Source organism: Clavelina lepadiformis, chromosome 8 (assembly GCF_947623445.1).
Source record: "Clavelina lepadiformis chromosome 8, kaClaLepa1.1, whole genome shotgun sequence".
Lineage (NCBI taxonomy): Eukaryota > Metazoa > Chordata > Ascidiacea > Aplousobranchia > Clavelinidae > Clavelina > Clavelina lepadiformis.
The window spans coordinates 16,197,377-16,219,098 of NC_135247.1; the positions used below are offsets into that span (position 1 = coordinate 16,197,377).

At 36.3% G+C, this 21,722-nt stretch overlaps 3 protein-coding genes across 3 annotated transcripts; 1 reads left to right on the forward strand and 2 right to left on the reverse strand.

The window, feature by feature from the left end:
* Positions 1-917: 917 nt before the first annotated feature.
* Positions 918-2,743, reverse strand: LOC143469054 (uncharacterized). Its single transcript, XM_076966607.1, has 5 exons — positions 2,584-2,743; positions 2,393-2,482; positions 2,217-2,303; positions 1,821-1,916; positions 918-1,678 (listed from the first exon to the last, which is right to left on the reverse strand). Exons 1-5 carry the CDS (start codon positions 2,621-2,623, stop codon positions 1,557-1,559), a joined length of 435 nt encoding a protein of 144 aa, XP_076822722.1. The 5' UTR covers positions 2,624-2,743; the 3' UTR covers positions 918-1,556.
* A 10,784-nt stretch (positions 2,744-13,527) lies between these two features.
* On the forward strand, positions 13,528-18,773 carry LOC143469558 (glutamate--cysteine ligase regulatory subunit-like). The gene is made up of 8 exons (XM_076967299.1): positions 13,528-13,789; positions 14,108-14,179; positions 14,318-14,459; positions 14,999-15,129; positions 15,228-15,335; positions 16,357-16,471; positions 16,892-16,982; positions 17,283-18,773. The coding sequence occupies exons 1-8, from the start codon at positions 13,646-13,648 to the stop codon at positions 17,389-17,391; spliced, it is 912 nt and encodes a 303-aa protein (XP_076823414.1). The 5' UTR covers positions 13,528-13,645; the 3' UTR covers positions 17,392-18,773.
* A 529-nt stretch (positions 18,774-19,302) lies between these two features.
* On the reverse strand, positions 19,303-21,693 carry LOC143468840 (glutamate--cysteine ligase regulatory subunit-like). Its single transcript, XM_076966272.1, has 8 exons — positions 21,558-21,693; positions 21,337-21,411; positions 21,112-21,253; positions 20,939-21,048; positions 20,346-20,453; positions 20,085-20,199; positions 19,909-19,990; positions 19,303-19,837 (listed from the first exon to the last, which is right to left on the reverse strand). Exons 1-8 carry the CDS (start codon positions 21,657-21,659, stop codon positions 19,756-19,758), a joined length of 816 nt encoding a protein of 271 aa, XP_076822387.1. The 5' UTR covers positions 21,660-21,693; the 3' UTR covers positions 19,303-19,755.
* Positions 21,694-21,722: the final 29 nt, after the last annotated feature.

A 21,722-nucleotide genomic window follows, 5' to 3' on the forward strand; every position in this document is an offset into this window, starting at 1 on the left:
CATTGCCTTAGTTTCGTTCATGTCATGTTGCAAGTATTCAGCTCTTGGAGAGTTTTTTTACGAAGGTCAACCTCAGTGACCTTTATGGCTTTCTTACAGGCCTACGTCATCGCGTTTCTAGTCACTACGATCGTTGTTAACTAATGACTAGGTGATTAACTAGTTATGCATTCCAACATGCCGTGTTACAGGTAATATAAAATTGTTCAGCAACGGGTCTGTACAAACAACCGGTCAGTTTTTCAAACGTATGCGTCACACTGATTGTTGTATCCATTCTTTATTAATCCTCTCTTGGTTGCCAAGGATTACCGAGCTGCATTACTGGCAAAAGGATACGACAAAAACAGCGATTACAGAGTGAATTTTAGCCTTGAGGTGGCCCTGTGTAGATTTAGAGGTCGTTGCTGTGAGTGAGTGCGTTTCCCGTTAATGCCCTGAGGTCAGATTTTCTCGGAAACGGTTCGATAGCGATGTTACCAAGTACCTTTGATGTCCTTATTATGAACGATGGGTTGCAAGCTATCGATTCTCGATAGAACTTCAACATTTGATTGGAAAAAAAGGCGAAGTACAGCGGCCTTATGCTTAAAATTCGATTGCTTTAAAATGATTATTAAGTAATAATACGCACAGCTGTTACGCCAGATTATAGTAGTGATGTCTGGCTATGTTCTTTAGCTTTCATATGACTTGCTATGAATGACTTTCATGCTGTAACTGTAAGAAACCAAGGTGACTCGGTTATGAGGCGTACCACATATCATAGCAATCGTTATGTTTGCGTTGTTCCAAAACGACTATCTACTTGCAAATATTTACACAAGGAAACTTAACTTTGCGCCATGTAAGCCAACGTGCCCTAACGCTTGAACGGTGAATAGCTTTTAGTAAACGAACCAAGTATGCTGCACACCCCGTGTTTAAAATCCAATGTATTATGTAGTCGGCTTAGGTTTACGCAGTCGGTATTTGAAAACTCACAATCAACATGCACAACAATTACATCAAAACTAAGATGTTTGTACAAATTACCTATAAATTTTAAAGGTAGGGTAATTACACGGCAATATGATAGTACTTTGAACAAAAAGTTAAGTGTGAGGTTGTACAAATGTACTATGTAGGCAAAAAAGTTGTCATTTAGCGTCATGGATAGATGGCGTCAATTGTATGTAGCAGCCGGAAATATCATTTTAAAATTCACTGAAAACAGCACCAAAAAAGAGTTTTTTGCAACCGAGTGGGACATGTAAGAAACTTACACAAAGAAATTGTAAATGACAAACAACATTTTTAGCAACAACAACAACATAGTTCACTTTACCAAACGCTTAAACTCTGTTAGTTACATTAAAATTTCAATGAAATTAGCCCAACTGAAACAGCCACAACATAAAGCAATGCACTTTTGCTTGACATCTGCTGTTGTGCAATTTGCTTTCGCAACTTAACTTAATGATTCTAATAGCACTGTTTAAAAACTGGTAGGGATGATTATAATTATCTAAACAATGTACAACAATGGCATGCTTGGATAAACTGGAAGAAGACTTTTACAAACTGCCTGAGCTCTTGCTACGTTTGTACCAGACCGAACCGAACCCACAGAGAGTGATGGAAACAGTAATTACACTGAATGAAATTAGAGATCCGATAAGTCCACGAAGACGAATGTCTGCAACACAGAATATTGCACAAAATGAACATAAATTAATACAAAACTTGGAATATCATCCCATGCAGGGTTTTAATTTAGCAGCTGTTAGTGACAAAGTGGACAACTCAATTTATTTGGTAGCAATTCCTAATAAATTTACCTTCACAATTTGGTGAAATTTTAGATATGTCTCCACAGTTTGCACAATATCCCGGGGCTACACACTCGCCACTACCACAGCCACCCTTGCAGACCGCTAAATATAATTTGAGTTTTAAAATTTCGATTCAGTATATATCTAAAACAAATCTTTTTCATGCAAACATAATTGACCTGAAACGAAGGTCATAGCATTGGAGAAAATAGCATATTATGTAAAAGCTCGTGGAAAACGAAAATGCTTTATCATGAAATAAACTTAGTTGAGTTGAAACAGAGAAAACCGATGCACACTACAACCTGATCAGTTATCAAACTTTAGTGCAGTTAATACTAAGTAACCAGAACATATAAAAAATACTACAAAAGACGAATCAAATATCACACCAAAACTTACGAGAAGCACAATCATCTCCTGAATATTCACCAAGACAACCAGGCACTGTGCATACGCCAGTGTTGTAATTACATACAGGTCCAGATTCTAAATAAATATAGATAGATTAACAGATTGTGGGTCAGCAACTACCGGGAAAGAATTTTTTATAATTGTCTAAACACAATTGTTTGTACCTGGAGTTTCACACTGGCCACAAACATTTTGACAATCTGGACCCCAACGACCTTTTGGGCAGGTACTATTGTCCTGGGCCATTGCAGCAACTGGAGACCGACATACAAAAAAATTAGTGTAAAGAATTTTTTTCAAACAAACACCATCGTGATAGTTAAGACAGTTTTAACATGAACAAGGTATCCCTTACCAATAATTGCCAGAATTGCAAATGAAATTAAAACCTTCATTGTAATATTATCAATATCTCAATTAGTGCAATCCTTTGGAGGCTGCTTTTTTACAGAACCTGTTAGGTTGACTTTAAGATCCTAAACATCAAGAAGCAAAAAATTAAAATATATTCTATTATTGTTTTATATCTCCGACAGCCATAGTCGAAAATAGTGCAAATTAACTGAAAATATTTGGGGGGGGGGGGCAAAACGTTAATAGTATCAAGTTAGTGACTAGGTTTAAAGTAAATTCTTTTATAAATATAAGTGAATGGCAAGCATTCCAAGGCGTTAAACTGTCAATTTTCACAACACAACACAAGTTTAAATTAAGCAAAACAAGTTGGTTTAGGCCTAAACTGTATTCATTTTGTCATATAAGCCTGGAACATTCTTGCACTGTCTGCCTTATGATGTTTTAAACGATCAGTTATGACTTCATAACAGGCATTGTTCGTCTCCATTGGCTTTGCTAATACAGTAGTTTTGAAACCGTTCATTAAACAGTTTGGGTGTTGCACTTAGTCACATCCATTAAATTTTTGAAACGTTAAAGTCGCATTTATCTGATATCTTAACCTCCAACATTCATCTGTAAATGAAAACTCTGGACAAAATCAAAAATGCTATGATGTATATCACATGGAATTATAAGGTTAACAGAATACCCCGCCATTAAATTTTAGTATTACATCAGGTAATTGATCATTATATGCGTTACTGTTCAATTTTCTAAAGCTGAGTGCCTGAGTTAGGCAATCTAAATTAATCTTGTTTTACAAGTCTACTAAATTTTAAATGATCATAAAGACTTGTCGACCAAATTCCAAGGGGACGGCGCCCAACCCCCCTGAAGTAAGCAGCTCTGCCGACAGCAATGAGCAATCTATTTTGCATGAAAAGTGATTTGCTGACATGCATTTAAATATTTGATATTTTTCCAAAAAATCTTGCATCATGGCAGTATCCTAACCTACACACACACACCATACCAAAAAAAGTGCTATGATATACAATGTATCATACATGTACTGCCTGACTCAACCACTTTCCAACCTGGACCATCTTAATCAATTTACTTTCATTTTTTACTCAAAGTAGCAATTTTCGTTCTAATACAAAAATAAATAAACCACAAAATGCAAGGTTGGACTGATGCATATCAAACCTAAAAATGTAAAAAACTAGCATAACAGAGCCTGAAAATAAATTTCTTTAACGCACTGCTTCATTTAATTCCCTAATTTCAGACAATGCCACAGTGTCTTAACTTCAAACAATTTTTCAATTTTGATTGGTCATTAATATGAACACAGAAGAGCACTTTGGTCCAATACATGTCAGGTAATGGGTTTTTAGGCAGGGAAGCAAAACCTAGAGATGGGTAAGAATTTGGATCCAAAAGTATATTTATCAAGCAAGGTTGGAAAACTTTAACTGGGACAAAGTTATGCCTAAGTACGCTTAAACAAAGTAGTACGTAAACAAAGTAGTATTTTTCTTAAATGCAAGCAAATGCACATGGTGAAAAAATCACCATACCCATTCACCGTTTATCCTTTTTCAAATTTTATTCCGTCCTTCTCACTTTCTCCATCGAGACTTGAACTTTAGCAAAAAATGCTGTGACATATTGATCTGCCACATCATACAATTACATTTAAAATTAACAAAAACAATGGAAAATTTGTAGCTCTAACTTTTCAATGCTTAGCTTCACATAAAAACTACATAGAAAAACACAAATTGTGAACTAAATTCACATTTGTCCTCTGAGTCTGGATTTTGTATCACAGTTAACTATTTCAGACAAAAAATATCCTGTGTTTAACCTTATTTTACTTTGTTCAGTTTGTTCTAAATTTCAAGAAATTTTGTTTCAGTTTGTTGGTAAATTTACATAATATTGTGTAAACTTCAATATGTTGTTGGAACATATGCCTATGTTATGTATTGTAATGAGGAGTTTTGCAGTACACCTGAAGAAGCAAGCTTATGTTTGCGAAAGAAAAACAAAGTAGAAGAAAAATCAAAAATAAACTTTCAGAATGGCAGCCTATACCTTGTTTTTTATTTTACTATAAACTTGGGTTAACAAAGTTCAGAAACTATGAACAATGAGGTATTAGTTTGGTTTCCAGTAGGCTTTCATATAGCTTGGTTAAAACCATTGGTAACAAAGGATTAGCCTAAATGCAATTAAACAATTTTGTATAAATGTCGTCAAAGAAAATTCAGCCAAGTTCTCGAAGCAATCACAAAATTGTCTTTTCAGAAATATACATTATCTACAAATCCTGAATAGGTCAATTGGCGCTATTGCAGCCGGTAAAATTTTCTCTAAAATTACCGAAAAAATTTACACAACTAAAAATTTTTTTTAAATTAACCTCACCTAATATTCCTTAAAAACAACTCTAGTAAATTTCAAGGAGTTACTAAGTAAAACGTTTGCTATTACCCTTAGACCGTGGCTATCTCAAACAAACACCAGAACGATATGGAAAACAGCAAAAAAAAATGTTTCACTCTGTAAACTAAAGTGCTGTTTCTCCAACAAATGTTACTCTTCTTTCATTCTTTGTACGCACACGAGTAACTATATTATTCTTCTGTGTATGTACAAAATTTTAGATGTCTATATGTATTTTTTCAATGTTTTCTTTTTATTTTTCTGTGTGGCATCACAATTACAAAACAACCTCCAAAATGCGGACAGCAAAACGTGGTCATTCTTGTTCATCAAGTGCGTTGTTTGCATGCGATTATTATTATCTTACTAGTACTACGGATATTATCTTACTACTTCATAAAAATACGTCCACAAAAGCAGGCACATGCGGACGCATTTATGGGGATGTTTGGCCACATTTGAAAGGAGTGTCCGCAATAACCCGGAAAAAGTAGTCTTGGAAGAAATTGTTTTGTTCCGTTTTTGCGTCAGTTGAAATTAATATAAAATTATAGTAAAAAAGTAAATTAAATTCTGCACAACATGCTGAGAATTTTTTTATCTAGTCCCAGGCAAAAGTATTTGACATGAGCTTTAAATCACAAAGAAAAAATGTGGCCGCAATACCGCCGATAGACTCCTAGTTGCTTACTAATCTTAAAAATGGTTGCACCCTGATAGACATATCTAATTTTATTGTTTGACATTATTAGGCTAACAACATTTCTTCAAAGTGCTGTAATGTAGTGCTAACGCCAGTGTGCTAAGTGCGCACTTTTATTGTGTTTGAGCATTTTTGCACACCACATTTGTCATATTTGGTTCTTTGGCACACCCAAGATCTTGCTGAAAACGGCCATACTCTGCAGTCCGGCATGTTGCCTTGTGTATTTTAAAGACAACTATAAAATACAATTTGGTGTTGTTAACTTAAACTCAAAACAAATAATGTTTAAATCATCTTACGAAAAATTAGACTAATAAAATGAACACAAAAAAGTATTCAGCATCGCATACGAAATTGGTCTAAGTCAGGAAGCCTTATCGTCTACCTAGCAAATAAGCTCGCTAGGTTAAGCATGTTGCCTGAACATTTACACATCATCACAAACCTGTTTGCGTACCGGTAACGTCAAGAAATTTCAGAACTTGAAAAGATACTGATATCTTAGCCTACCCGTATAGCCTTACGATTTTGGGTTTTTGGGTACGTATAGGCATACTGGTGTTCGAAGCCTTTCGGTACACTTTCCGACTCTATCGACACTGGCACTGCTGGGCGTGCGCAATGTCGAATTTAGTCATAAAAAGCAATCTTGACGTAGCCTACACCTTGATATTCGTTTCTTACAATGGCAGGTTAATTTAACTAACATGAATTAATGACCAGCAATTCTCCAAAATAGCTTGATGCAAACAGGCTTGTCTTTCACCTAGAAGAGAACCATACCAGTAACTTTCCACCCTGCTTGCTCCCGCTCTCATATCCTTTTTCTAAAAATGTCATGCAATGCGATTGGTGACCTTGTTACCTCGCTTTACTACGGCGGGGAAGCCTTGTACGTACAACTAAGAAAGCAACAGAGCAAATGGTTATGCTCGAGTGTTTTTGAACAAACAAATGGGCAACCATGTTGGAGTTTTTTCACCATTCTGAAAAAAGCACTCTCCTTTTCGTCTTCAGAATGGTACGTAAAAAGCGCTGTGGCTGAAACGATGTGTTGCGTAATCGTACATCGACATCACATAAGGCATATCTCTTGAACATAGGAAAGTTTTGCAAGACGTAACGTTAACGCGGCGATGATTCCTCACTGTTCTAGCCCCGGTTAACAAGCTAGTCTTTATGCAAGTTCTGATGGATAGATTTTTTTCCTAATTTTTCTTTTTTGTATTGTATTGGCGTATTGCAGGTCACTGGTCACTTGAGCGAAATTTGACACTGTTTGTAAGAGCACTGAACAGAAGCAAGCGTGGTTCACACTTTGATCAAGAGTAATACAACGATAGAGTCGCTAGAAAGCGAACTCGATTCGCATATTTACGTGATAGGCGGTCTAACCGTTCCGCCATCGAGTCGATTTCTGACGCGGGATTTCGGTTTAGCATACTCATCATATTGACCAACAGTCTGGGCAACTGAGTTAGGGCTTGTTGTGTTAATCATTTCTTTGTCATTATCGACTTGTTGTCTAATAATATTTCCTGACGACAACTATAAATATTTTCAACTCTTGAACTCAACTTACTGTTAACAACACAATCAACAGAAAAAATAGAAACGTGTAGGAATAGAGTACAGACTAATGATAATCATGATTGTATGGCAATTACGGTATGAGTAGAGGCCTTATGGGCATGGCCATTACTGAACTGCTGTTTAAGGTTCCAGCTAGACCCACATAGCTTTTGAGACGTATTTTTGATATTAATTAATAATCCGGTTATTAAGTTCATACGACCCTAAAATATTTAACATTTCAGAACTTTTTATAGCCTATTTTACGATGCTATGGGCCTACCAATAAGTTTGATGATTGCGTTGTATGGCCTACATTTCTATTTTAATTGTTCTTCCTCCATTCTAAACTTGGCTTAAGCTAGGCGGTGATAGATTTTGTTGAGGTTTTGCAAATAAACAATTAAATTTCTCATATAAATTTAATATTTCTTATAAGAGATGGAAAGTAGTTTTTGTTTCGTATAACGCTATCATTTTTTCCGTTTGTACCGTTGTAAGTTGTAATACATTTGTACTAAACCTTTTACAAACACAAATGGTTTCTATCGAAACTAAGTTAAAAGTTATGAAAATATAGAAATTAGTCTTAACGCCATATACCAGGGGTAGCCAAACTGCGGCTCTTTAATGAATTAGCATTGATGAATTAGACATGCATCTTCCCGGTCTAGACGAGTTAATTGATCAGATTATGAAACAATGCGTTCTATCACACGTATTAACAATGGACTGATTGTTAGTAATAATAACAGTACACTCTGAAAAGTACATTATTGTACAGAAGTGTGCTAACTTGTACACTATAGTTAAACCAACTGTCAGATTGATGCTGTACGTCAGGGCTGACCTAGTTTCAAGTCTTGGTTACGGTTATACTAATAATTGCAAAAAGAGAAAGTATGAAGAGGAGAATAGAACTTTTAAGGCAGAATAGGAAATGAAATGAAATGGAACTGCAAGAAGATCTCGCTTTGAAAATGGTCCACAAATCTCTGAGTACAGTTGAGTTCTGGAAACAAGTCCCAGAAGCAAAATACCCGAACCTAAAGAAATCAGCTATCCGGCTGATTTCTATTTTCAGCACAATATACTGTTGTGAGTCATTTTATTCCGTGATGAAATTTGTAAAGTCAAAATACCGCTCAGTTTTGACAAATCAACATTTGAAGGAGCTGCTCCGAACTGCCTTAACATCATATCAGCCTAATTTCAAACATCTTGCAGCCCAGGTGGAGACTCATAGTATCACCACGCAGCACTAATATTAATCAATAGCTACACTTCGTTGTGAGTGAATAAATTGGTATTTTTTATTGTGTTTGTGTTGCGGCTCTTTTAAAACTGGATTTTGTTATATGCGGCTTGAGCATGAAGCAGGTCTGGTCACCCCTGTCATATACAGGAGGCTTAGGTTCGCAGGTCGAGATAAAACGTATCCCATCTTGGCCTCCTTCTTAAGGTGATGACCTTTAGTTCACATTGATCAACAATCTGTCAATTTTGAAGTTATCAGCTTATCACGTATTAAATTAATCCATGTGATATGGTGATAGGTAAATTATAAAGAATCTTTTATCTCGGACTGAGGAAAGTCTTTGCACAGCTTAAACCCAGCGACAATTCCACATTCGCTGGAGTCACGGTTACCGAGCTATAGCCGTTGTGCAAGTTCCGATTGATACAAACATTTTTTCTTGTTTTTTTGTTATATTGCCCGAATTAGGGACAGTTCACCAGCAGGACCACTGAACAGGAGAAAGCTTCGTTAAGACCTTGCTCAAAGCATTACAAGTTACAACCCTGGTTGTCACATTTTTACGGGCCTAGCGCTCTAACCACTCGGCTACTGTGCTTAACAAGAAAAAAACAAATATAACGTCAAACAAAAACCTAGTTATGGAACAGCAAAATAAAAAATTTATAGTCGCTTTTCTTGCGATTAAAATAGCTTAAAACTTTGCGTAAGCTTTGTAGTTTGTTAACATTTGCCAAAAGGAAGACAGCAGTGTAATGGTTAAAACAATGGGATAAAGTGCTGTGATTACATGGTATCAAGATATAACCTTAATTTAATTTAGAAAAAAAAAACTATTATAAAAGCATTTCTTACTGTAAAAAATACTATCGTGAAATTAGCAGAGCTGTCTTGCGAATGAGTAAAAACAACACACCATACATGAAAGCTAACAACATCGCAACCAAACCAAGCACGCCAGTGCGAAGACGCAGGTTTACAAACTTCGCTTCGTGGTTTCCCGAGGACACCGAACAACAAACGAATGTCGCAGTGATGTATATGGCAATCAACAGCACATGCAACGGCTTTGAAATAAGAATCGATTGTGGGCTGGCACATTATTCATCCTGAGTTCCTGACTAACATTTGAACATTGTAACGAGCAGCGATCAAAATGTCATTACGTCCTTTTGGTCAACCAGTAATATGTAAACTCTCATCTTTCATGTAGGATAATTCCAGCCTTTCACATGGGAACTTTCGCAACGTATTTCACAATCGGGAGTAGGAATAAATTCTCAACAACAATCACATTATAGAGCATTACGTAAGCCACTTTTCACGAATTACAAATCCTGTGCAGCATTACAAATCATTTTGGAATTTTATAAAATATTATAAAGATCGTAATTTTCGTTATTTGGTTTCTTTTTGCTGGCTCATTCATATGCCCTGGTCGTCGGATCACTTTTGCCTCTGGCTGCCATTAAGCTTCTTGCTGTTTTCATCAAATTTGGTTGAACAAAGTGTCGTGAGTGGATTACACGAAAGTATAATTAGGCCCAGAGCTAGCAATCAATCTAAGAGGGGGCATACAAAATTTACAAAGTGGCACAAGTGTAGCGTTAATGAACACTCAATTGGAAAGCTATTAATCTTCAGAATTACAACAGCATTTATATTCACTTAGTCTAAATGGGAAGAAGCCTTCGTAAAAATTAAAGAAATAATCCTCAAAACAGAATGTATTACTGTAAATGTAACGTTGCAAAATGATGACGCAATGACACCATATTTTTAGCACAAGGATTGTTTATAATAATAATATATGAGCGCCCATATCGCTGAGATCAAGAAAATGTTTTTGTTTTTTTTGTTAAAACTTATTCAAAAACTTCACAAGCAAGTTGATTTGTTAAATCTTTTTCTGTAATCTCAAAGTAACCAAAACGCTCCTGACCCATTGCTATTAGATATCATAAACTTCAACGTTATAAACTGTTTTGCAACTACCATTTCATTGGCCAAATCCGTGGCAAAAAAAACAAAAAAACGATAATTTTAAAAGCGGCTTTAACACTCCCCGTGTCCCTGTCTGGCTGTGGGCCTGAGTATAAGTCACTAAACTGTTTTAAACTAGCTATCTTTCACGGTTTGTTTTTCAATCATTTGTACATCATACGTCCAAATCCAACCAGAACTATAAGAGTGATAATACCAAAACTATAAGACGCATTAAGAAAGACGAGATATAGCAACCTTCTACTGATCTAAGCATTGAGATTATAAAATCATTGTGTGCTAAACAATCAGTGTAAACTATCGCAAATGTTGCAACATCCACTGCAACACACGATTGCAAATAAAACTTTGGCTTATTTAACATCAGCTCGTTGTAACTCAGAACAGTTGACGCTTTTACAGTGTTTGGTTAGAAAGTTGTTATTTTGTGTTGGTCTCTTATTTGCACGAGTACTTGTACAGTAGGTTTGTTAGTTTTCATTTAAAAACTTCAAATGTAAAATTTATAGCTCATACTCGAACACACTACAAAGTTGTGTCATGATCCAAAAAAACAACGTTAAATAGTTTAACGTTTGGTGGCAATAAAGAGTCATAAGTGTTAAATCATTCTTTGTTGTCTATAAGGAGGTAGCGCGAGGAAGATTATTCTGGGTTTGTGCGAACTCGAATATGATGTAGTTCGACATGTACGAATCCCGAGTCTATTCGTATTAGAACCAAACAATAAAATTTCATCCAAAAGTTGTCAAGTCTTGTTTGTAACATGATGTAATCGTTAAACAAATCGCTTTGTTTCAAAAATAATGTTTAAAAAACGATTGCAAAAGCAAAATCGTTAGGAAAATAACTTTCATTGTAAGTATTGCTGACTCTATTTTAGCTTCGCCAGGAAATTAAATCATCACTTTCTCCCAAAGTCAGTAAATTTATAGGCAATATTGTATTCGGTTTCGCCATTGTTACTACTCGTGTTCGCCCGAATCTTCCACAAAGACGGTATTCGGCGAATCTATTTGGGTTTGGGTTCGTATCGGCCCATCCCAAGTTGTCAGCTTGCGGCACGACAGTAATAACTAATTCAAGTGACACCAACGCGAAAAGCAGGCACATAATCTAAATCGAAAACTTGTGCTAATTTGCAGTTGGGTGAGTAAAAACCAGAAATCGGAAAATCACCCTTTTGTCATATGTCTATGATTTTATGATAATGGAATTTTTTTGTCCTTTCATCTTCTTTGTACACTTTGTAAAATCGTCACAAAGCACTACCGGCGCTTGCCTACGTGAGTCAGCATTTTACTTGTGATACAAATGAATTGTATGGAGCCAGAAATCAGCTAGGCTAGAGTATTCCCTACATACGGTGCTAAACAACGAGAGAAAGCTTCCGTACATTATGTTGCCCAGTAACACGGTGCAAGTTTTTGTCACTGTAACTCGTAACTGTCACTGTACCTGTAACAAGTACGAACTCTTTTTTTAATCTGGTATTCTTTATATAGTTATATACTAACTATAGTATGTGCATCTTCTTTTTGCATTACACTGGGTGTTTGGTTAATATTTTACTTATTGTAGCCTATTCTTATTTTATAGTATTCTTTATAGTAATTGGTTATTTAAGTAACATGCTACGTTAGTACTTGCTAGTATTTAAGCTCTACTTGCTTAAACAATAACCAAACGATGGACGCAGTTCGTTTTGTTTTTAGTTTAAGACATTTTCCTGAAATAAAATTAAGCACAAATGTCAAAAATAAGCACAAAATGGTAAACCTGCCTATTTAGATTTATTTATTGCAGTAATTAGTTCTTTCAAACAAAACAGGACATATTTCGCACAGACACGGGTTTGACGGAGCACCGGAGTAGCAGCTTTAAAATCGGACTTGGAATCTTGGACTTGAAATTAAACATCTCAAGCTTTTAGTTTAAGAATGCCTTTTGCGGTGTGCTGTGCGCGGAACTTCGTTTCAACCATCTCCATACCATTGTATAGGCATAGTGTATCAGTCATACATGACGTAACAACCAATCACGCGTAACACGCGTGACACCGGCTTGGCCGCATCGTGAATCAGCACATTTCTACTTGGATATGAGAGAGCAGACAACAAATATTTGAGGCACTTTACACTTGAAATTGACGAGCAAGTTGTGCTGAAGGATTGAACTGAGCAAACAGCAAACATGTAAACTAATCTTTGAAAAATGAAAAGCGTTGTAGTGAAGGTGTTTTAGGCATTGTTTGTTATGTCATTTCGATCTCTCTAATTGTAAGGCCTTGCGTTGTGCATGACCAAACGTATACTTAAATGTCAACGCATGTCGCGTAACGTTATAAAAGAAAAACACGAAATTGCCGCCTATTTCACGCACGTCGGTAGGTAAGAACAATATTGTTACTGCCTACGTATAAACGTTTGTTGCATTCACGTAGTCAAAACGCTTCCGGTTTGTCGTCGTTATGCTCAGTTGAAGACCGATTTGGTTTAGCGAAGCAGCGAAAGTAAAAAGCGTTGATTTTTTAAACAAGGCAGGCACGTGCGTATAAAGCCTACGATGTGGCTACATTTAGCATACGTAGATTGTTTTTGATGCTGGTAGGCCGAAAGGTATGGTTTGGTGGAATCGTTCTTTTCTGCTTAAGAAATCCGTACACGATATACCTGTAATTCCGGGAACGAAATTTTCTTGTTTTATCTTAGTAAAGGAGATTTGGTTATGCTATTAGTTATTACCTATTACGTACAATTACAGCATAGGTCTTTTGAACCCGGGATCTCTCGTTTTCGGACAAAATGCTATACGTTGAACACTTATTACGCCTTACAGTGAGACAGAAAGTTAACACAGATTTGTAGGTACATAAGTAAATGAGGAGATTGTACATCGTACAAAAAGTCTGCTGCTAACAGCGACATTTTCTTGAAATTGATTTGGCTTGTGTTTTGTTCAGCAGAGCGCTAGTCTTTGGCATTTGTGTTTTTAAGTTATATAAATTTAAGACTTTATAAATAGGCTGTGGTTTCTGTGCATAAACGCGCCAACACGGATTCCAAACTCAGTATTTCCTGCACCATGTCTCTTGATGCGGAAAGAGCGGAAATTGCTAGAATTATGGTTGGACATTGCAATACTTTCAGCATCCATTCTGGCAACATAATTAATTGGAACATGCTGAAAAAGCATCGTTTTCACACGTCAATGACATCGTCGGATGAGGTATTTTGAATTAATCATTCTGAATTGAATGAATGACGTCATATAGATATAGTGGATGTGGTTGTTTTTAGTTTTTTCTTGACTTGAATCACATGTTTGAGGGAAAAAGTTAATCATTTTATGCAATATATAGCAATTTTTCCTGCTTGTGTTTAGTACCTTTTAATTTAGTACAATGTTTGACATCTACTGGTACATGTACTGTACTTAGGTGAGCAGATACTATGTACTGTATATATCTTTGTGTAAAAATATGCAAATAAAATATTCTATCTAATAAAATGTTTCTACTTGACACATAAGGTGTTATTTATTTAGCTTATGGATGCTCTGCACAGTGCTATCCAGTCTTGGATTCGAGGTATAGCAATTGATCCTGTTAATATGCCAGTGAGTGAGCTATTTCATTGCTAAAATAGTTTCAGTAATCAAATTAAACTAATGCTAATAGTACTTGATTGAAAACACACTGGATTTTCACCTAGTAGTATAAGATATTAACTTTAAACTTGTTCGTAAATTTTGCAGGAGCCTCAAAATGCCATCAACATATCAAACCGGGAGCTTGAAACACCGATAGATCCTGATCAAAGGGAGAAGCTGAAATTGTCTGTTAAGCTCTTTTTGTGTGACTGGAGGCCTAACATAATACGCCGGGCTGTTGATAAAGGTATGACTTATCATAAGAATATTGTGGATTAGCGATTCTAGAAATAGCATTCTTAATTTATGACTGTGTGTTTTCCTTCAAGTGTTTTGTGGGCATGTCCACTACTATCTACACTTAAAAGCCATTAAGAGAACCTTTTGTTGACCTCCGTTAGTTAAAGCAAACACTGCAGTCTTTTACAGGACGTGATCTCAGCCCATTCTATATCACGAAATTTTTACCTCACAAAGAATTATATATGCCAATGGTGTGACCAGACATTGATCAAACACTCCTTTATCAAAGGTGTTTGCTTTTTGTGTTTGTCCTGACATAACTTGGTCCCGTAGTAAACAATGTAATCAATATAAAATTCAATCGAACAATGTTGGGAGTGTGGCTAACTAACCAAGCATAATAAGTCCATTTACCAGTGTAAGATCTATTGTTTTTACAAATCTCAAGATTGCTATGCATGGACGTGTTATTTTCTAAGTTTTTACGGAATTGTTGCACACACTTGAAAAAAAATTGTCAAAATTCTCCTGTCGTGCTTTCAGTTATCCAAAACTTGGATGTCCAACGAATAGACTCCCTCATCGTGTCATTCCCAGTAATGCCACCCTCAACGAACACAATCTTGGAAAACAGCAACATCAGTCCAGTTGCTGCTGACCTCAACAAGATCAAAGTAAACATACTCAAATTCTCTGTTATGTTTCTATGCACATTAAGTTGATAAGATCGAGATGGGTTTTATAAAACTATACATAAATCTTTTATAATTAGCCAATCTGGAAAGAGATGCAGTCTGTAGTGGACAGTGGTCATGTGTCTAAAATTGGGGTCAGCGATTTCGATCAAGCTGGGCTTGAGCTTCTACACAACTGGGCCAGGGTAAGTGTCAAGTATGGTTACATACTTTGCACTCTGTGCCAATATTGTGCACAGCATTTTGTCTGTATAAATGTGATATAAAACGCTGTATCATTAATGACACGATCATACCAAAATTGAAATTCCATTCTTTCAATTTGCAAACGTTTGTTATCATTAGATTATTTTTAAGTTGTATCATAACGACCAACCACAAAAGAACTGCTGTATTGTTAAATCAGGTTGTATGAAGTGTGCGAAAGGGACTTACAAAACTACATTCAATGTATAAACATGGCCATAGTTCTACTGACAAAAGCTTTAGCCTGTTGAGATCCATTGTATTGGTTTGAGCAAATCTTGATCTTAAGTTACTTGGACGTTTCGTTCATTGTATTATAGTTGTTTGTAACTTTAATTAAAAAAGAGCCATTTGTTTTAGGTACCTTAAAAGCCATTCTCAACCGGCCCGGGTTATAAATTTAAAAAGAATGTTTTACTCTTCTATGAAATCCCTTTCATCTGGTCACCACTTATACGATTAACAGTATTGCATACATGAAACTATGCATGTATACGATCCCTTTCTTGAAAAAGACTGTATGATTGTCACAATGTAATAGTGTACTGTTTGCAATAGCTGAGAATCATGATAAAATAAAATCGAGCATTACCAGGTTTCCGGTAGTGCTCTGTGAAATATGATATGCATCCGAAATGCCATGGGAGCATGTTAGGTTTCTCACCACTAGCTCACGGATGATCTAAGCCAAGTGACACGTTTATACGCATGCGTGCTTGACTAAAGGCGTATTGCAAATGAGACAGGTTTGACATGCGTAGACCGCAATTTTGTACTGAACACTTATACAGCTCGGAGGTAGACAATGTTAATGCCAATTTTCCGCTGTTTTTTTGTCACATTTGTCTATACTCTTTGAGTATAACCTTGGGCAATAATGAGAAAATAAGTGACTTTTCACTGTTGATCCTGTTTAACATTGTATGACCTTCGATTTTAACGTTATCTACTTGTTAATAGATCAAACCCAGCATTAATCAAATCAGTCTCAACAACTGCTGCGCAGTGCCTACTGACCTGATTCAGTATTCACGGGAAGAGAAGGTCGAGCTGCTCACTCACAGCGATCCACCAGGTAACAGCAATGAAGAAAATCCTAGTTTCGCTGATTTTACGTTTTCAACAATAAGTGTTTCTGTTCAATCTATATCTCCCGCGTGTGTTTTGGTAAAATCTTTTCATAAATATGCATTGACATCAAATATCTTCTATCGTTGTGCAATATTTAGCACGAATTGCAGAGGTAGATTCATGTTGCAATTGGCAGTGTTTCGCTGCAGTAGCTTACAACATCGCCGCCTATGCAAAGTACTGGCATCATCCAATTTTTATTTACCTAATCATCGTTAATATTTGTTGTGTCACGTTACTGCTAAGGGCCTATCCGGCGGGCGTTGTCGTGAAATGACTCAACAAAAACGTGCTATAAATAAATTTCGCGCGTATTGAGTTGCTTCAAATACAGACAATAATGTTTTCTTGTATGACTATGCAGAAATCTTATCCGCCAGAAACTTTCAGTCTTTCATGTCAGAAAGTACACAGGATATTGACGCAACCAATTGGACACCGTCCTTCATAGCAAGGTAATTATCATCATCAATCATCATATTTCAATCAATCTATTTTTGTCATATTTCTTTTGCGGTCACGCATATATTTGTACTGTGTTAAGAGCATTGTTGAATACACGTTACTCCGCTATTTGCATTTTAAATGCCAGCATTTATACAAATTGCCGGTTACCATCAATCCAATGAAAGAAATCGAACGTTTCCAACGAATTAGTCTTGGTACCTACTTTTTATTATATGTGTTTAAAGCATTTGCTACTACGTTGGTGTGTAGTGGTGGCAATAACGTTTATTGCCATATCTTTTAACCAGATATTCTGTATTGGTGCGCAATCGTGGAATTGTTCATTCGAAAGGCTACATCACATCAGCTGAAAGACAGAGTTTAACCTCTAACGGGGAGGATTATGGGTTCTTCTGAATGCTCGTCTTCGTAGAGGTGGCGATCTTATCGTCTCGTTTACCGTACGAAGACTCCCTAGTAGAAATTTTCCATGTATTTTTTTAGTTTTTTTCTTGCGCAAACACGCGAGGCACGCCACTTCCATAAAATTCCCTGTAAGAGTTTCCTTGAGTAGTTAGTTACCTTGCTGATTTACTATGCATTGGAAATATGCACGGCAAGGCGCCCTAAGAGGACAAGTGACCTACCTCAATAAACTGACGTATGATCCTCGTAGAATATGTAAGAGATTGTAATCTATAGCAAAACTTAATAACAGATTTCCGCCAAAATACACAAAATTCCATCAGGTAATCGCCCAGGCGCCTGTACACAGTTCGTAAAAAGACAAAACCCAAGCAAGATTTCGCGCCTAGTCAAAAGCAATCACTTGGCATATTTGAACAACGACATCCGTGTTCCAATCGAGGAGAAATTTTTCTGGCGACCTGCTGGTATATGCCGCGACCCGCTTGTTTTCCCTTTTCGTTTTGAGAGCTACGGGCGCCAAAATCATAGTGTTAGTGCTACAGCCAACTTTAAATAAAATCGCTTAAATCAGAGCAATGCGTAGACCTGCAATACGACGTTTTACACATTATTGAAGAACCAAAGGACACTAAATGAGTGTTGTTTGTTTTTTTTTCTATGCGCCTCTTTTGTCGTCTTCAATTGCAGGTCCCGTGTATAATTCGTCTTTGGTGATGCAATCATTACTAACAAATAATGGTGATTATGACGCTGATATTAAAAGAGACTGAGAACCCCTGTTGTATACACCCGTGCTACGTAAAACTTTACAACACGACTCGACAAAACGTTATTAACGTTTTCACTTCATCAGTTAACGACGTTCGGTTAACGTGGTCATTTCTCGCTTTTTTCTATTCGTTTGATTGTTTACTCCCAATAACTTGTCACCCTCTGTGGAGGCAGCTGTTGTCTGTTTTACTCATGGGAGTTTTGCAATTGTTACGTGTTTGATCATGTTTAAAAATGATGCAGACAATATCTTTGTTCATAGTATTTAGTTAATGGTACAACCGTTAGCGCTTTAAAAAGTAACTTACGTGTAAACATGCTTTTATCCTTCTATTGCACTTTATCTATGTAAATGGGTTTTAATGGAAATAAAACCTATCATTATGTAAGGGACATAAACCTTTTTCTAAACGTTCCCGTACTCTGTCCAACAGAGAACACTGGCTTGAAGTTACAGCCAATTTTGTAAACTATCGTATGCACTATTATAGCGGATGAAATTGTTGAGTTCGCCAAGCAGTTCAAATCTGTATTTATTGGGGAGCCCCAATTTGTATGTGTTAAATTAATAGGCCTACGCTTCGAACTAATTATACTTAAACTAGAATTCATTGCTGTTTATATGAAAAATACAATACGACGTATTTTTTGAGTGGTGTTTTTTTCTGGTACGTTTAAAGCCTGGGCCAACAAGAGCAAGTCTTTGTTACATGCACTGTGTACGTCGTTGCTCGTTTTGAAGTTTCGCACGCAAGCGTACCAATCACCTAAGCAATTTTTCTGAACACGTAAACCTCTGTACATTCAGAATCAGTTAAGCATGATACCTTCCTCATTTGATATTTCACACATGCGGACGTGTTTAACAATTAAGAAGATTTCGGGACTTGGTTTGAAAACCACTAACAGCCAAGGTCGTGGATTGGGGCTGATTATTGCTAATGAGGCAGCATGCAGTGATACATTAACAGCTCTTTTTTGCCGCTAACGGTGAAGAGTCTGGCGAATCTTATTAGCTGCATTTGGGTTTCCGACTGTATTGGTGTATTATAATTTATAACGCCGAATTGTAGTTTGTTTGTTAACACAACGCCTATGTAGAATCAATCTAACATTACATGCCTTCCATTGTTTACATTTGAAGGCTTTATTCTAAACCAACATGCTTTCATTAATGAAACAACACAGTCAGAAAACTTGAACTTTTCAACAACAATTGACTAAATGAACTTTTTATCGTGAAAGTAGAATCTTCGAACTACATACTAACTTGCAGGAGTGAAACAAAACTGTTTAAACAACATTACTTGAGATTTAGCTCAGCGAGGTAGATTCCAACTGATTGCATTGATACCAAATAAATATTTTTGCAACACTACACAAAGCTTATGTCAAACAGCCATACCGAATATATGGCTCTGATTAGGTATTCCAGGATAACTTAGAATTTACTACAAATTACAATGACATATTAATTACCACTCTCCACATATGGATGACTCACTAAATAAATATGATGATGCGATGATACGTTTTGTCAAAAAAAGAGTAAACGTTTGTGCCCCAACAGAGATATTTCCGTTAACTTTCTTTGGTGGCTTTCATGCATAGGAAGTAGCCTTTCAACATCACTATCTCCCTCAATCTTATGACAGCTGAGTATCTGTTAAAGCAAAAATTTTTATTAACTATATTTCTGAAAAAATGACAAAAATTTGTTTTCATCAAAGCAACCTTGTCAGATAACAAGGTTTCCAGCTTCTGTTTTTATCGGATGCAGGTAGCACGAACTGCAAGGTGTCTTCAGGAAGAACGTCTAATGAAGCAAAATACGAAATGCTTAATGTTGCTTGATTGCTCATCAATAAATTACAGATGAACACTTTTAGCAAGTGTCAGATTTTTAATACCATTTGGATCGTTATGTGTCAAGAGTTTGATGTGGTGCTCAGAGGCGTAGGCAGAGAGGTTCTTTGGTGGATGGCAACATTCTTGTAAATTAATTTGATTTGCAACCGGTTTGACCTAGCCAGAGATAGAAAATGAAGTCTTTCATATGTGTTAATTACGTGTACGCAAATTTTATTTGTTCCACCTGTCAGCATGTAAAAATGACGTACACGAGTACTTTAATGTACATATAAACATAGGTCAAACAATTGCGTACTTACATCACTCGATTCACAGATGTCTTTTAAACTAGGTTCATCCATATCACAAACACCAAGTTCTGTTATAAAACCATCAGCTGCCAAGTTGCACAGTTGAATCCATACTTCCTGCAAACCACATATATACAAAATGGCAAATGTGGCACCCACCCATTGCACTGATTGGTTTAATCAAGGACATATTTTGAAGGGGCGTATGTCCCGCCAACTTTTGAATATTTATCATAGTTTTTCACAATTGCAAGTGTATAATTGTGTGGTTACCATAGGCACAGAAGACTTTAAAATATTGGGAGACGACAAAGATTGGGCAATAACTACGGTATATGTCTGCATTTGTTATCTGTCACTGCAAAAAATTAAGAAAAAAATAAAAATCAAACTGTTGAGAATCAATTCACTTCGAACAACTACAGAAGAAAATGTACCAAATCTTCCAAAATATTGGGGGAAGCGCCTCCTGCGCCTCTGGTCTCCTTTTTAACTGGTTTAGTAGAAAATGGTTTGTTATTAAATTCAAAAGTTTATAAAGTAAGAAAGTGTGTAAATTTCACGTGGGTGCAATTCCAAGGGAACCCTGAACAGAACCTCACCCGTATGTCTTGATATTTGACACTTCTGAATGTATTATGTGGGCAGTTACTTGTTGGCGGAAGCGAGAGCAGTAACAAGTCGATTTTTTCACACTGGTAATAGTCGATGACTGCGGATAAAAAATTTATCGATAAATCATAGAAGACAGACAAAACAATGAACGCAAGTGTACCTGTCAACACAGCTTCTTTCACAATTTCTGCGTCATTTTTCCACAGGAATAACTTTACTGTTAACTTAATATCATCACGGTTTCTTTCTTTTGACCATTCTGTATCTTTTTCGTTATTAATAAATACACCTCCATGACTACACTAAAATTCAAATCAAAAATCTGTCTTTAACTATAAGTTTTGTTATCTAAGAGTGTAAGAATTTTACCATACATTTAATTTACCTGTGTTGTAATGCTTGGTATTTCCGACTTATCTGCTGTCCATTGTTTTACTGTTCCACAGAATGATTGACAGATCTTTGAAAACAAAAAATTACTGACAAGCTTTATTGTCCAGTAAGTAAACTCGCCCAGATTCAACACGAGATAAGTCTAATAATAAGAGATCAAAATCAATCGGGAATTAAATTTTTGAATGATAATTGAACTGTAGGTGTAACTACCTCTTGTGAAGTGCGAAGGATCTTATGTAAGATGTTTCCGGAATGAATGGTCACACTACCTGCGTCCGCAATCACCTGCTCTTTATTGGTGAAACTTTGCATATTACCGATCAGGTAATTGTGATTTAAATAGAATTTCACAGGCCAGTAACCCTAAAATCGATT